The 15,653-nt window shown below is 39.9% G+C and overlaps 1 protein-coding gene and 1 long non-coding RNA gene across 3 annotated transcripts in view; one reads left to right on the top strand and one right to left on the bottom strand.

Annotated features, from left to right (window-relative positions):
* LOC118627269 (guanylate-binding protein 1-like) overlaps positions 1-4,834 on the bottom strand; it is a 105,942-nt gene extending 101,108 nt beyond the window's left edge. The window contains exons 1-2 of one of the 2 annotated variants that reach the window (XM_036257570.1): positions 4,545-4,822; positions 49-257 (exon numbers count right to left, since the gene is read on the bottom strand). In XM_036257570.1, the coding sequence (XP_036113463.1) occupies positions 49-257; positions 4,545-4,588 (253 nt within the window). In that variant the 5' untranslated portion in view covers positions 4,589-4,822. Of the gene's footprint in view, positions 1-48; positions 258-4,544 lie in introns of both variants that reach the window. The other variant, XM_036257569.1, reaches the window with a different exon arrangement.
* LOC118627273 overlaps positions 1-6,743 on the top strand; it is a 44,022-nt gene extending 37,279 nt beyond the window's left edge. The window contains exon 4 of the long non-coding RNA XR_004959042.1: positions 6,504-6,743. This is a non-coding gene — a long non-coding RNA (uncharacterized LOC118627273). The remainder of the gene's footprint in view (positions 1-6,503) is intronic.
* The last annotated feature ends 8,910 nt before the right edge of the window (positions 6,744-15,653 follow it).

The following is a 15,653-nucleotide window of genomic DNA, read 5'->3' as shown; positions in this document are numbered from 1 at the left end:
TGTGGGTGAAGAGAAAGCACTCAGCAGAGCTTTGCTGGTGTCACTCACCCTCTTTCTTCCCGGCCAGCTTGTTCATCAGGTAGGATTTGCCAGTGCGGTAGAGACCCACAATGGCCACCACGACCAGAGGCTGTGTGAAGGCAGACAGGGTCTTCAGAGCTTCCTGGTTCACTACCAGTTGCCCGCTGATGTTCTCAATGAGGCACACTGGGCCTGGCATGTGGATCTCTGGTGCCATGTCCACGGTATGACCTTGTCTGCAAGAGAGGAGATGGGATGAAAACAATTTCTAGTCAGAAGCTCAGCATGAATTTATAATAGGGACTAAATCTTTATTTTCTATCCTTGAACTTTATTCCCTATATGTTTTCAAAGTCCTGTGGCCCCTTTAAGGCTGTCCTACAGACTAATCCTCTGGTTCTCTTTAAAAATAACTTAATTTTGAAATAATTTATACTTACAAATGAAGTTGTAAAACAGGTACAGAGAGTTTTCATATACCATTTCCCAAGCTTCTCGTCATGTTACTATCTTATATAACCATAGAATAATTATTTATACAAAAGTTAAACATTGATACAATACCCTTAGCTAATTTACACACTTTTTACACATTTCACTATTTTTCCCACTCGTGTTCTTTTCTGATCAAGGATGCAGTCCAGGATCTCTCATTGCCATCACTGTTTCCTTAGCCTCTGTCAGTTTTTATAGCTCCTCATTTTCTATTTTTGTTTTGTGATCTTGACACTTTAGAAGAGAACAGGCTGTTAGTTCATAAACTATTTCTCAACTTGGGTTTTTCTGATGGTTCCTCATAAGAAGATTGAGGCTATTCTTTTTGGCAAGAATGCCACTGAAGTGATGCTCTGCCGCCCTCAGTGCGTTGCCTCGAGGGATCTGTGATGTCACATAACTGGTGCTATGAGGTTAACTTTGATCACTTGCTTAAGGTGGTGTCTGCCAGATTTCTCCACTATAAAGCTACTCTTTACCTCTGTAATTACAAAGTACCTGGGGAGATATTTTTGAGACTCTGCAAATATATTCTCATCATACTTCCATGTCATTTTTAATGCTAATTTTAGCATCTACTGATGATGATTCTTGCTTATAGCAATTACTACTGTAGTGTTTGCCTATGTATATTCACCATTCTTTCAACATTCATTAAGTTGAGTTCTACCATAAGCAGGAGCTATCCTTTGTCCTTCATTTGTTTATTTACTCATTCAGTTACTTACGTGTATCAGTATAGACTCATAGATATTTATTTTTTCTATGGGTTTTAATTCTTTACTATCGTTATTTATTTTGTTGCCTCGTTTGCCCCATATTGTTATTGAGAGCTCCCTCCCGCTGGCTCCCACGACCTGCTGGCCTGCTCCTGCCAACTGCGAGCATGGCCTTCCCTTCTGGCACCACCAGCTCCTCCCTCTTGTATTTTCTTGATTCAGCTCCAGAAGGGAGCATTTCTCCCAGAAGCCCTGATTCCTTTCTCTGGATTACAGTACTGACGTGCCAAGATATCACACTAGGTTTGTGCATTACTTCTAGGCCTCATAAGGGCAAAGTCAAAATATGAACTATGTACGTACATATGTAGGTATACTAGCGCAGGTGTACAAACATCTATATTTATTCTATCTATCTGTTTTTGTAAATAACCTTGACTTCTTGCTGATAGTTCCAATTCTAGTCTAACACAACATAATTTTTTCAAGCTTTTCTCCTTTATTTTACTTTTTTCTCACATTATGAGAACTCTGGTTCTCATGATCTATAATAAATGTACTTATTTGCTCAATTCTAGTATACATAAAATGTAGCTTCAAAATTTTAAATTCATACTTCAGTGATAAATAAACAGATTAATTAGAGTATATCAGTGGTGTACAGTTCTTTGTATCTTTAGCTTATGTATACAGTCAGAACACTGTATTTCAAGGGTTTAGATCAGTTCTTTCCTTCCTCATCTAGTTCAGTGTAGTGAAATTATTCCTTTGGAATGCAGTCAGGTTCACAGGACTGTTTATGTTTTATTTCAGCCTCCCCAGCATCTTGGTTGATTTCAAGTGTGTGTTTATTTTTTTAGTATGTGCAACATCACATGTTTCTAACAGTGGGAACTTTCCAAACAGGTACACTCAGAAGAATGTCATTTCCCCCTCATTTTACCATTCTGTTCTCCTTTTACTATTCTTCCTATTTCTACTACCCCATTCTCACCTGTCCCTTATAAGTTGCCAATGTCACAAGTTTCTGGTTTAAACTTCCTACATATCTTTTTCACAAATGAGCAAATACATGTATTACCTCATTCACATTTTCTAACATGAAAGATCAAATGGTATGGAGATCTGGAAATCACTGCATGTCACTTCGCAGAAAGCGTTCTCATTCTTTTTGACAGATTTCTACCCAATTGTGCATATAGCCCATAGTTTATTCAACCACTCTCTTATCTAGGTAAGGGCATTTCAATTGCTTCCCCAAATTTTAAAATCACAAACCATGCTGCAATGAATAACCCTGCTAACATTGTGCATATTTAATTTCACTTTTTCTTCAATATAGATTCCTGGAAGTGGGATTGTTGTGTCAAAAGACAAGGGCATACACTTTTGTCATATATTGACAATTTCTTTTCTAGAAGCGTCTACCAGATTGCATTCCCATCAGTTCATCTTGATCTCATTTTCTAGAAAATGGAGATGTTTTCCTTATGTCCACATCTGACTTTATTACAAAAATTTATTTTAAAATGTTTATTTTCCCATTTATGTATTTAGATTGAACACACCTGAGATCTCTGAGCTCAGGCATGCAGCAATAGACAGCCTACACCTGGAGAAGTTTGTGTACAACATGTATGTGCACTATGAAACAGAAACAGCATTCTGACCCAGACTCAGACCTCGTTTCTCCCAGGTCTGTTCCTGGACAGGGTTTGCATCACACAGAGGGACTCAGATCCCAGTGGCTCCTGTTCCCCCAGTGCAGGAAGCCACAGCCCTGCCACACCCATCCTGTTTACCCACCCACTGGTTCTTCTTTACATTTAATTTTTCCCATGAGCATGTATCCCCTCTATGCCCTCTTCCACCTCCATCCCCTCAATCATCACACTGTTTTCTGTGTCCATGAGTTCTCTCTCTCTTTTTCCCTCATCCTTCCACACATTCACCCACCACTGCCACCCCCACCAGAGCTGTCTGCCTGCTCTCCCCGAGTCTGTCTCTATTTTGCTTGGTAGTTCAGTTTGTCCATTAAATTCCCATACGAGTGAAATCATATGGTCACTGGTTCTTAAACTTTGCTTTGTATCTGCATTTGCCTGTTTTTCACCCAAGACTTGTTATCTCAAAGTTTACCCTTACTCTGTTGATGTTTACTCAGTTTTGTTCCCAGATTTTGACCTCCTGTGTTTTCAGATTGGTTCTTTCCTTTCTCTACCTATTGGCTTGCATGTTGCTTTTAATTATTTCAGATAATAAAGCTACAACTATGAGACATTATCTTATAAATCAAAGGTTGTTTTTTCTCTAAACTCTGCTCTCTATATTTATTCACACAATTTTAGACATGGCCAGAAATTGATGATTTGATAATTTTAATAGTTTTATAAAGTTAAAAGGAGAGGAAAGTCTTCCTTTAGCAATGCCTTTCTTAACTTTATGCTTTTTCCTTTTTCAGCTATAATGTCCCAATTCCTTTCACTTGAAGTGGTCATTATATAATATCTGTTAGTTTTTTGAGATACAAATAAATACAGACTGTAGGCACGTCCATTTTTACTCTTATCTTATGAGAAAGGTTGGTTTTCTCACATTTTAAAGTTTTTTACTTTTGACTTGCTTTGGCTGAGAGCTCACATCCAATAGAATGACAGACAGTCCTGCCTCCTATGTGGCTTCCTATCTCTGCATGGAAGATGGAAAAGAAAGCCTTTTTTAAACATTAAAATATACTTAATATACAATGTTACACTAGTTTTGTCTATGCTTAGGATTCATTTTCTCTTACAACAATGGCCCACAGGGACGGCTGACAAGCAGATATTCTGTCCGATTTTATAACATGAGACATAATTCTATGAAATGGGAATCATTCAAGGACTGGCTCTGATAAAATGGCTGCACAAAGATTTCATAAGCTCCCGGATTACATGAACTTGTTGTCTCTTTGGCAGACCCCGAGGTTGCCTAACTTTTATTTACCTAGCACTATAAAAGTTTGCAATACAGAATGAAATGGAGTCTGAGCTTTATTAAGGGGGTTTATGAAAGATAAAGGTAATTTCAGTGTCAAGGAAGAAATAACAATCTGAAACCCTCCAGACTCAGTGCAGGCTCCCCGTCTGCTGGAACCCAGATCAACACAGAGCTGGAGCCCTGGGCACTGTAGGGACATCCTGCTGCCTGAGAACATGGAACTTTCTCTGAAATCCTGTGCCAGGAATCAGCTGCAGCTTCTCAATGGGAAGGACATTGTAGAAAAATGACCACACCCCTATCAATCTTCCCAGCCTGCCCCAGTCTCACCTGGAGCACAGGTCCTTTGGAGTTGAGAAGACAGCAGCTTCCATGAGAAAGTTAAAAATGCTTCTCCTTCTCCTTCTCCTTCTCCTTCTCCTTCTCCTTCTCCTTCTCCTTCTCCTTCTCCTTCTCCTTCTCCTTCTCCTTCTCCTTCTTCTCCTCCTTCTCCTTCTGAGTTTTGCTGCACTGGTTTCTCTTCACTCTCACAGGCAATTCAGCCTCTTATTTTACCCCTCCTGTGTCCTGGTACGTCCCTTATTTTCTTCAGAGATCCAATGATTAGAAACCAAAACTAACAAGCAACTTTTGCAAAAAAAAAAAAAAAAAAAAAACCAACCAAAACGGCTAAAACGAAACTGGAAACACTCATACCAAGGCAGTGAGTCACTCAGCAAAAATGTGCTGAGAGCTAAGTCAGTGCGAGGGCTTGAGAGGATTCCAGTTCCCAACTGGAATGTACAATTTAATTGTTAGGAGATATCTTAGAGGCTGCTTGCAATACACACAGTAGGTCCACTGGTGATGGTTAGGGAGGCATGGGAAAGCAAAGCTGGGAAATTCTGGGACTGGATGAAAAGTAAAATGATAGACACATACTACTTTTACATACGAGGTTACAGGATAATGAACATTCAACAATTAACTCAATAATGATGAAGGGGTTTGTTATTTTAGTAGAGTGGTGCCTGTGTATTGAGATATCTGGAAAAAGGAAAATTATATTCTAAAGACATGTTACTTTACATTCAAAAAGACTACAGATAGGCTCAGTTCAGGTAAAGAGCAACATTTTTCAGGTAAATAGCCAACCTGGGACATGACTACCTGCTGTAAAGTGCATTTAGTTACAAGGTTTTAATTTCAGACCATCCTTTGTGGTATCTTTAGGTCTTTGAGTTTGCAAGGTTCCCACACAGGCCTTACTTGAACTTGTCAGGTTGGTATGTGTTTCCTTTTTGTCTATAAGAAGGATTGTAGAGTTAAATATAAAAGGCAAAACCATAAAGGCCTTAGAAAATAATATGGAAGAATACTTTCAAGTATTTAAAGATAGGGAGATGTTTTAGGGACACAAAATTTACCAAATACAATTGTAAAGATTGACAAATTTGACTATATTAAACTGAAGATATTGTGTTTATGTAAAGACACCATTAAAACAGGAAAAGGCAAGCTACTTATGTGAGAAGCCATATATAAATAAGAAATGGTTTGTGTACAGAATATATAAATTAATTCTACGAAGACAGAATACTCAATAGAAAAATGGGTAAAGATGTAGAAACTTCAAAATGAAGATATTCAAGTGACCATAAACATTACAAAAGGGTCGAAGATAAATTATAAAAGACATACTAATGAACATCATTATGATATTGTAGTGCATACCTACTGAAATGACTTAAATGAAAAATACTGATAATTCCAAATGTTAATATTTTATCTACTCAGAGTTTTGTTCATTTTGTGATATTTCATCTAATGCATACATTTGATCTTAGCAATTTTATGTTCTTATAACACATATATTTAAAAATATTTTATTGTCCTGGGAGAATTCTTTACACAAATAAAAAGGCCAATTAGACCTATAATTATAAAGTGTTCTCTCCAAAGAAAGAAAAACAAAATGAACATGTCCTACACTGCTTCTTCAATGCCATGGTCAACTGCTGGTATCTGGAATCCTTTGTGATATAACTGGAAATTTTAAAGACTGCTCCAAAATCATCCACAGTTTTGGTAAAATAGGCCCTGATCCAAAAGTAACCAGTCAGTGTGTACATAGTGTTCAGGGCTATTTTAAACTCCAATCTGAAAGAAATTGTCAAGGATGCACCAATTCTTCTGTCTCTCTTCTTGCCTTCCCTGATTTAGTCTTTCTGATTAATATTTTGTCAATCATAAGGCCTATAGTTTATCCCCAACTTTTTCATAAACGTAAAATTCTGTTGTCCATTTCAGAACAGATGCTGAAACATCATCTCCTGTTAACTTGAAGCTGAAAGTGAAAGTAAAGCAGGCTACTTGGAAACAGGGTAATACTGAGAAATCAGCTGCTGCTTCTGACCAATAAAGCCCCTTGTTTATTTTAGGCAACCAAAAAGTTATTCCAGGAACAATCAAACCTTTCTGAGAATTGTGTGTAATGCCAAGATAAATAAAAGTGAATGCCTTATGCTTATAAGCTTATAAAAGCTTATTTCCATATCCCCTTTGAGATTGTTCTTTGCAAACAATGAGCCAGTGTCTTTTGTCTAAACTTCTGAATATAAATCAAGTTCTCCAGGACTAAATAAAACCACTGTCAGCTTTACAACTCCAATATCTGGGCTTCATCCCTTTTGTAATATATACACTCAGAAAGCTAGAGCTCCAGGCTCCCTGGCACCTTGGGAACTTTTTTGTTTGTTTGTTTCTTTTTTTTCCTTCAATTTTTATTAATTTATTTTTGTTACAGATATCCCCCCTCCCCAGACACTTTCCTCCCCATGCTGCCCCCGCCCCAGCATTGTTTTTTATGTCCATTGGTTATGCTTACATGCATAAGTTCTTTGGTTTATCTCATTCCCCCCCACCCCCCCGAGGTTTGTCAGTCTGAACTGTACTCCTTTTTATGTCTCTGGGTCTATTTTCTTCATCAGGTTATTTTGTTCATTATATTCCACAAATAAGTGAGATCGTGTTGTATTTGTCTTTATATGATTGGCTTATTTTGCTTAGCACAATGCTCTCCAGGTCCCTCCAGGTTGTCTCTAAGGATAAGAGATCTTTCTTTCTTACAGCTGCATAGTACTCCATTGTGTATATGTACCACAGCTTTTTTATCCACTCATCTACTGATGGACACTGGGCTGTTTTCAGATCGTAGCAATTGTAAATAGTGCCGCTATGAACATAGGGGTACATATATTCTTTCTGATTGGTGTTTCAGGCTTCTTAGGATACATTCCTAGACATAGGATCTCTGGGTCAAATGGCAGATCAATTTCTAATTTTTTGAGGAAACAACATATTGTTTTCCATAGTGGCTGCAACAGTCTGCATTTCCACCAGCAGTGTACCTTGGGAACATAATCTATATACCTATCCTAGCTGTAACTGTTTCATTTCAAGGAGAGAAGAAAACTTTTATTATGCTTTCAGATGAGGGTTTTTAATTAAACAATAGCTACCTCAGTTTTCAAGTGAGCATAGGGTGAGCTCTACGAAGACAGGTACTGAAAGTCTAGGATGTAACAGTAAATTACTCTATCCAGTGCTTGTATGTAAAAAGAGGATACCAGTGATTCAAAGGAACATGTTACATATTGGCTATAAACAATGCAAAAGGATTTTATCTTCATGGATATATAAATAGTGTGAAATTTCATCCTCATTTTCTAACCACTTTCAGTCTACCTGTATGCATGTACTTGGTTCTGCTTACTCAATAATACCATAGATTTCCTCCTTTTCTACATTGTTATGGAGAGGACGTTCTTTGTTGGCAAAACTTTTTTATTTTATTTTATTTTTTTATTTATTTTTATTTTTTTTATTGGTTAATTTTTGTTACAGATGATTCTCCTTTTTTCCCCCACTGATTCCCCCCTCCCCCCCCTCCCTGCCCCTTCCCCAGATTGTTGTCCATGTCCACTGTTCATGCATACATGCATATACGTTCTGTAGTTCATCCCTCCCCCACCTCCCCACCCTTAGGGGATTGTCAGTCTGTACCCCGCTTCCGCGTCTCTGGGACTACCCCATTCCTCAAACTGTTATGTTCATTATATTCCACAAATAAGTGAGATCATATGAAATTTGTCTTTCTCTGTTTGGCTTGTTGGCAAAACTTTTAATTCACCAATAATACCAAACAACTGAACTTGCTGCCTTCCCTCCAAATTCCTTCCCAGATGAACTAAAATAATTATCTGTAGATGAATGTGGACATGTTGATTGAGAATAATTCTATTTTTTTTTTTTCAAATCTTTATTGTTGGATGTAAAATGTATTACAGATGTTCCACATTTTTCCCCCATTGACCCCCTCCTCCCCACTCCCGGACCCCTCCCACCTTTTCCCACACTATTGTCTGTGTTCATTGGTTATGCATATAAGTTCTTTGGTTTATTTCTTCCCACCCCCCCAACCCCTTTCCCTTTGAGGTTTGTCAGTCTAGCAATGAATTTGTGCTTCTTAATCCCTTCACCTTTTTCACCCATTCCCTCAACCCCCCTCCCAACTGGCAACCAACAAAATGTTCTCTGTATCTATGAGAAAGTTTCTGTTCTACCTGTTCATTTTGTTTGTAGATTCCATTGTTGATAGATATGTATTCATTGCCATTTTGTTTGTTCATACATTTTATCTTTTTCTTCAAAAAGACCCTTCGTCATTTCATATAATAACGGTTTGGTAGTGATGAACTCCTTTAACTTTTTCTTGTCTGGGAAAGTTTTTATATGTCCATCAATTCTAAATGACAGCTTTGCAGGATAGAGTAATCTTGGTTGTAGGTTCTTGGTTTTCATCACTCTGAATATTTCTTGCCACTCCCTTCTGGCCTTCAAAGTTTCTTTTGAGAAATCAGCTGACAGACTAATGGGTACTCCCTTGTAGGTAACTAGCTGCCTTTGTCTTGCTGCTTTTAAGATTCTTTCTTTGTCTTGAACCTTTTGCATTTTGATGATGATGTGTCTTGGTGTGTGCCTCTTGGGGTTCATCTTGTTTGGGACTCTCTGTGCTTCCTGGACTTGTATGTCTGTTTCCTTCACCAAGTTAGGAAAGTTTTCTGCCATTATTGTTTCAAACAGGTTTTCGATTTCTTGTTCTCTCTCTTCTCCTTCGGGCACCCCCAAGATGCGAATGTTGGCACGCTTGAAGTTGTCCCAGAGGCTCCTTACACTATCCACATTTTTTTGGATTCTTTTTTCTTTTTGCTGTTCTGATTGGGCATTTTTTGCTTCCTTATATTCAAAATCGATGGTTTGCTCCTTGGATTTACATACTCTATTATTGAAGCTGTGTAAATTATTCTTTATTTCAGTTAATGCCTCCTTCAATTCTAACTGTGTATCCATGATTTCTAACTGGTCCTTTTTTATGCTCTTGAGGCCCTCCCTAAGTTCACTGAGGTTCTCACTAAGTTCATCGAGCATCCTTATAAGCAGTATTTTGAACTCAGTATCTGTTAGGTTGCTTATCTCCCTTTTGCTTAGTTATTTTATTGGGGTTTTGTTCTGTTCTTTCATTTGGGACCTGTTTCTTTGTATCCTCATTTTGGCTGCCTCCCTGTGTTTGTTTCTGTGTATTACTTAATGAGAGGTATGGGGCTCGCTGAGACCCGATGCTGCTCATTTGAAAGAATTTAGAAAAAACCTGAAGCAGGATCCAAGACCGGCCAATCCTATGGTTAAGCAAGTGGCAACAGCTTGGGTGGGCTTGAAAGTTGTGTGGGGCGGGGTGGGGCGGGGCCTCAGGGAGTCAGCAGTGCGGGGCTACCAGTGTGAGCCTGGTTGCTGGGGTCCCAGTTATGGCTTCTGTCTGCCGCCCCCGGGAAGGGCTCACCAAAGGAACAAAGACCTCTGACAGCACGTTTGTCCCCGAGGAAGCCCCCTCTCCAGCCCTCGCTCCAGTGCCAAACAGATCAGTTCTTCCCTGTATGTCTCTGGCGCCCCTCGAGCTGCCTCCCCTCCGAGCTTAGAGGGAGAGAGTCCGATAAGCCCATGCGCGGGCCCTTTAAGGAGCTGCCTGGGGCTCCAGCCGTGTCAGATTTCCTGAGCCTCAGTTTCCGCTGGTTTTTCCAGCCAGAAGTTATGGGGACTTCTCTTCCTGGCACTGGAACCCTGAGCGCGGCACCTGGTGTGGGACGGGGACCCCTCAGTCCTTAGGAAGGACCTTCCCAGCCGCGGGAGCCTCCTGATTTTTATCCGCCACGCTTGGGTGTGGGACCAGCCCGTCGTGCCGCCGCCCCTCCTACCAGTCTGGATGTGGCTGCTTTTTTTTTTTTTTAATTCCGTAGTTGTACGACTTCCATTCAGCTTGATTTCAGGCAGTTTTGAATGATGGTTGTTCTGTAGTTTAGTTGTAACTTTGATGTGGTTGTGGGAGGACGCGATACCGCGTTTACCTACGCCGCCATCTTGACCGGAAGTCCACAGCAATCATTTCTGGGTTTCCCGGGTCTCCCTAAATCCTGCCTACAACCGAGAATAATTCTATTTATGGTATATATAAAATTATTCTATTTACAAAAAAATATATAAATCAATAATTAGTATGTAAAAACGTAAAGTATATGTACTCCCAAATTAACTTATTTCTTACTAATGGACGAATTTAGCGATAATATTTTGTTTTATATTTTTCAAAATATTGTAAATTTTTTTGAATGACTATAAATCATTTCATAATCATAGAAAAACATATACACAATAGAAAGTAATTTCCTTTGTGAAAAAGACAATAATTTATCCAAGAAACATTTTTTGCTAGGTATTGAGTATCACAATCCATAGGTCCTTTACTTGTTAGACAAGTATTTACTAAGCAATGACTAACACAAAGTCTATTATACATTAGTGTTCAGCTGTGCACAGCTGAGTTACTATATTAAAATAGGTTTTCTAGGAAAGGCAGCTTGGAATGAAGGATTGTACGGTCCCCTTGATGTGGGTAGAAATCAGGGACATGTGCTATCATTTCATCATCGAGTATATTATCCTGGTGAGCAAATAAGGAGATAAGTTGTTATTTTATCACGGTGATGATTTACTAAAAAGTATTTCAGAATAAGTAATGTACTATGGGTTTTTGAGAAGATGGCGGTGGGCAGGACCAAAGAGAGGGTGAGTGTGTGAGAGAGTGAGCGAGTGTGTGAGAGAGTGTGAGTGGACGTGAAGGTGGACGACCAAACCTGAGCAGTGCAGAGACGTGGAGCAGAAGGTTCCTGTGCTGTGGACTGAGCAGCTGGCTACCTCCCTAACGGCCATCAGGGTGCTTCTTCCTGCACCACGAGGAGGTCCCACCATTTTGGAAGATCCTGGGTCTTCCCTAGAAGGATGCAGTGGGAGTGGCTAGGGCCCAGCAACCTGAGCCCATCAGCACACCTGGCATCATCACACGAGTGGACACTCTGTGTCAACACAGACCAGTGCACAGTAATGGAGCTCCCAAGGTGTATGTCAGGGAAGCCAGGGACAGCCAGGAGCCCAGCACCATCTCCCACAGTAGCAGCCCAATTAGTCAAGGGTATATCAGTTGAGATATACCCCAAGCAACAGAGGCTGGGGAGCAGACATCCATCTCCAGGCAACAGAAGAAGAGACCAGCAGCTGAAACCTATCCCCAAAATCTACAGCAAAAGCTGAGCAGGAGTGGAGGCCCACAGGGCAGCAGCACTCCCCAGCCACCAGCAGTGGGACCTGGAGCTCCACTGAGCCCTGTGCGGTCCAGTAGCTCATGAGAGCAGTGAGAAGCCAGAGCCCTAGAGAGACTGGTGCAATCCAGCTGCCCGCCCACAGGAATGGCAGTGTGCAGGGGCACCAGAGAGGCCTGTGCAATCCAGCAGGGACTGTGCCACCCAGTTACCCACAAGACCTGCGGGGTGCTGAAGCACCAGAGAGGCCCATACGACCCAGTAGGGACTGGGCCATCCATTTACCCATGGGACCTGTGGGGTGCTGAAGCACCAGAGAAGCCTGTGAAACCCAGCTACGCACAAGACAGACTTAGGGGATTTGAAAATGGAGGTGGAGTGAATAGAAGCTACACAAATGATCTCCCAGGACCAAATGGAAATTACAACTAAAATAAAGACAAATACTCAGAAAAAAGCAACAGAAAAGCAGCAGAACAGTACCATATAACCAAGGACACTGGAAGGATCTGTGGAGGCGCGAGAGGGTGGCTGGCTGGGAGTCCACAAACAGCAGCAGTCTTAGCTGTGAGCAGGGCCTTTGGGAATAAAGACCAAGCCCGCTTTACAGCGCAGAGAGCCAGGACAAAGCACTAAAATAGCCAGAGCCACTCACCTGGGGGCTACAGCAGAGGGAGGGCAGACTGGGTTGAAACTATGTGGGGACACCGGGATTTGGAGAGCATTCAGAGTTTTTGCTGAGTTGCAGCCACAAAGGACGGTGGCCAGTGTGATGCTTCCCCAAGCTGTGTGTAAAAGCAGCAGCCCTGCCCCACCCTGGATTCAGCCTTTCCAAGGTAAGGCAAAGAAATGCAAATTGAGGCTCAATAACAACCAGCATCTATCCCAACCTTTGGAAATCCTCTTATGCAGAACACCAGGGCTACATTTCAAACCCCTCAGTAATTGAGACTACTAGCCTCCAGGAAAAAGCTAGAGGACAACTGAACTTTTCCTGGGCTTGCAAATCTACCCAGGAAACTAAGACTTGATAGTGCTGTTTAACATGGGTCCACCCAGGCTCATCGAAACCCTGTAGAGGGAGCCACAAACAGCATAACACCAACACCCACAAGGAATATTTAGCAGGCTCCAAAACCCACTGAGATAGCCAAAATGGTGAACCAAAGAAACAAATCCCAAATGAAAGAACAAGAGAATTCTATCGAAGATGAGATCGATGAAATGCAGCTAAGCAAATTATCAGAGGTAGAATTCAGAGACATGATCTTGAGGAAGTGCAACAGCATGAATAAGGACATCAGCACCATGAGTAAAGATATAGAAATATTGAAAACCAACCAAATGTAAATGAAGAATGACATAGTAGAAATTAAATACACATTGGAAGGACTAACCTGCAGAAGAGAGGAAGCTGGAGACCAGATCAGTGAATTAGAAGACAGGTTAGAAAAAATCAACCAGTCAGAAACCCGAAAGGAAAAAATAATTAAAAAACAGGAAAATAGTTTAAGAGAACTCTGGGACAACTGGAAAGGTAATAACGTTTGCATCATAGGAGTCCCCAAAGAGGAAGAAAATGGGCAAGGGTTAGGGAATGTATTTGAAGAAATAGTGACAGAAAACTTTCCTAACTTGATGAAGGAAGAAGGCATTCAAGTTCAAGAAGCACAGAGAGCCCCAAATAATAAGAACCCAAAAAGGCCCACACCAACACGCATAGTAATTAAAATGCCCAAAATTAAAGATCAAAGAGAGAATCCTAAAGGCAGCAAGAGATAAGCAACAGGTTACCTACAAAGGAAATCCCATAGGCTCTCAGCACACTTCTCAACAGAAACACTACAGATTAGAAGAGAATGGCATGAAGTAATCAAGGTCATGAAAAACAAGGGTCTGAATCCAAGATTACTCTATCCAGCAAGGCTATCATTCAAAATAGAAGGTCAAATAGAGCTTTCCAGACAAAAAAAGGCTAAAGGAATATGTAAACACCAAACCAGCACTGCAAGATATGCTAAAAGGACTGCTGTAATTAGTAGAAAAAACAGGAAGAAAAATATAACCACACTAAACAAGAATGGCAGTAAATAAGTACATATCAATTATCACCTTAAATGTGAATGGTTTGAATGCTCTGTTAAAAAGACACAGAGTAGCTGACTGGATAAGAAAACATGACTCACATATATGTTGTTTACAAGAGACCCACCTTACAACAAAAGACTCACATAGGTTGAAAGTGAAGGGATGGAAAAAAATATTTCATGCAAACAGAAAGCAAAAAAATAGGTGGGGTAGCAATACTCACATCTGATAAAGTAGATGTCAAAATGAAGACCATAACTAGAGACAAAGAAGGCCACTATGTAATATTGAAAGGATCTATCCAACAGGGAGATATAACCTTGTTAAAAATATATGCACCCAATATAAGAGCACCAACATATATTAAAAATCTTCTGGAGGACTTCAAAGGAGAAATCAACATCAATACAATCATAGCCGGGGAGTTCAACACCCCAGTGACATCACTGGATAGATCTTCTAGAAAAATATTAACAAGGAAACACAAACTCTAAATGAAGCGCTAGATCAAATGGATTTAATAGATATCTACAGAGAATTACACCTCAAAACTGTGGAATCCACATTCTTCTCAAGTGCACATGGAACATTCTAAGATAGACCACATGTTAGGGCACAAACTAAGTCTCTACAAGTTCAAGAATATTGTAATGATATCAAGCATCTTCTCAGATCACAGTGGCATGAAACTTGAAATCAATTGCAACAAGGACATACAAACATGTTGAAAACATGGAGGCTAAATAGCATGTTATTGAACAATGACTGGGTTACCATGGAGATCAAGGAAGAAATTAAAAACTTCCTGGAAACCAATGAAAAACACACAACACCACAAACTCTATGGGATGCAGTGAAAGCAGTACTGAGAGGGATGTTCACAGCACTACAGGCCTACCTCAAGAAGCAAGAACAATTTCTGACAGACTATCTACCCTCACAACTTAAATAACTAGAAAGCAAACAAAAAGAAAACCCCAGAGCAAGAAGAAGGAAGGAAATAGTAAAAATCAGAGCAGAAATAAATGACATGGAGACCAAAAAAACAATGCATAGGATCAATGAAACAAAGAGCTGGTTCTTTGAAAAGATAAACAAGATTGATGGACCTTTAGCCTGACTCACAAAGGAAAAAAGAGGACCCAAAAACACAAAATCAGAAATGAAGGAGGAGAAATAATAACTGACACCACAAAAATACAAAAGATTGTTAACAAATATTATGAACAATTATACAGCAACAAATTCGACAATCTAAGCTAAATGGACAAATTTCTAGAAACACATAGTCTTCTGAAACTGAACTAGGAAGAGATAGAAAACTTGAACAGACCAATAATAAAGAAGAAATTGAAGATGTAATCAAGACTCTTCCAGCAAACAAAAGCCCAGGCCCAGATGGCTTCATGGGGGAATTTTACTGAACATTCAAAGAAGAACTAATACCCATTCTCCACAAACTATTTTAAAAATTTCAAGAAGGAAGAGTTCCAAACTCAGTTTATAAGGCAGCATAATTCTAATTCCAAAACCAGAGAAAAACACTACAATGAAAAAAAACAAACAAACTAAAGGCCAATATCCCTGATGAACATAGATGCCAAAATCCTGAAAAAAATACTAGCAAATCAAATCCAGCAATACATCAAAAAATTATTCACCA

Source organism: Molossus molossus, unplaced genomic scaffold, assembly GCF_014108415.1.
Source record: "Molossus molossus isolate mMolMol1 unplaced genomic scaffold, mMolMol1.p scaffold_m16_p_12, whole genome shotgun sequence".
Classification (NCBI taxonomy): Eukaryota; Metazoa; Chordata; class Mammalia; order Chiroptera; family Molossidae; genus Molossus; species Molossus molossus.
The sequence above is the reverse complement of the archived record's forward strand: the minus strand, read 5'-3'. Positions and strand labels throughout refer to the sequence as shown.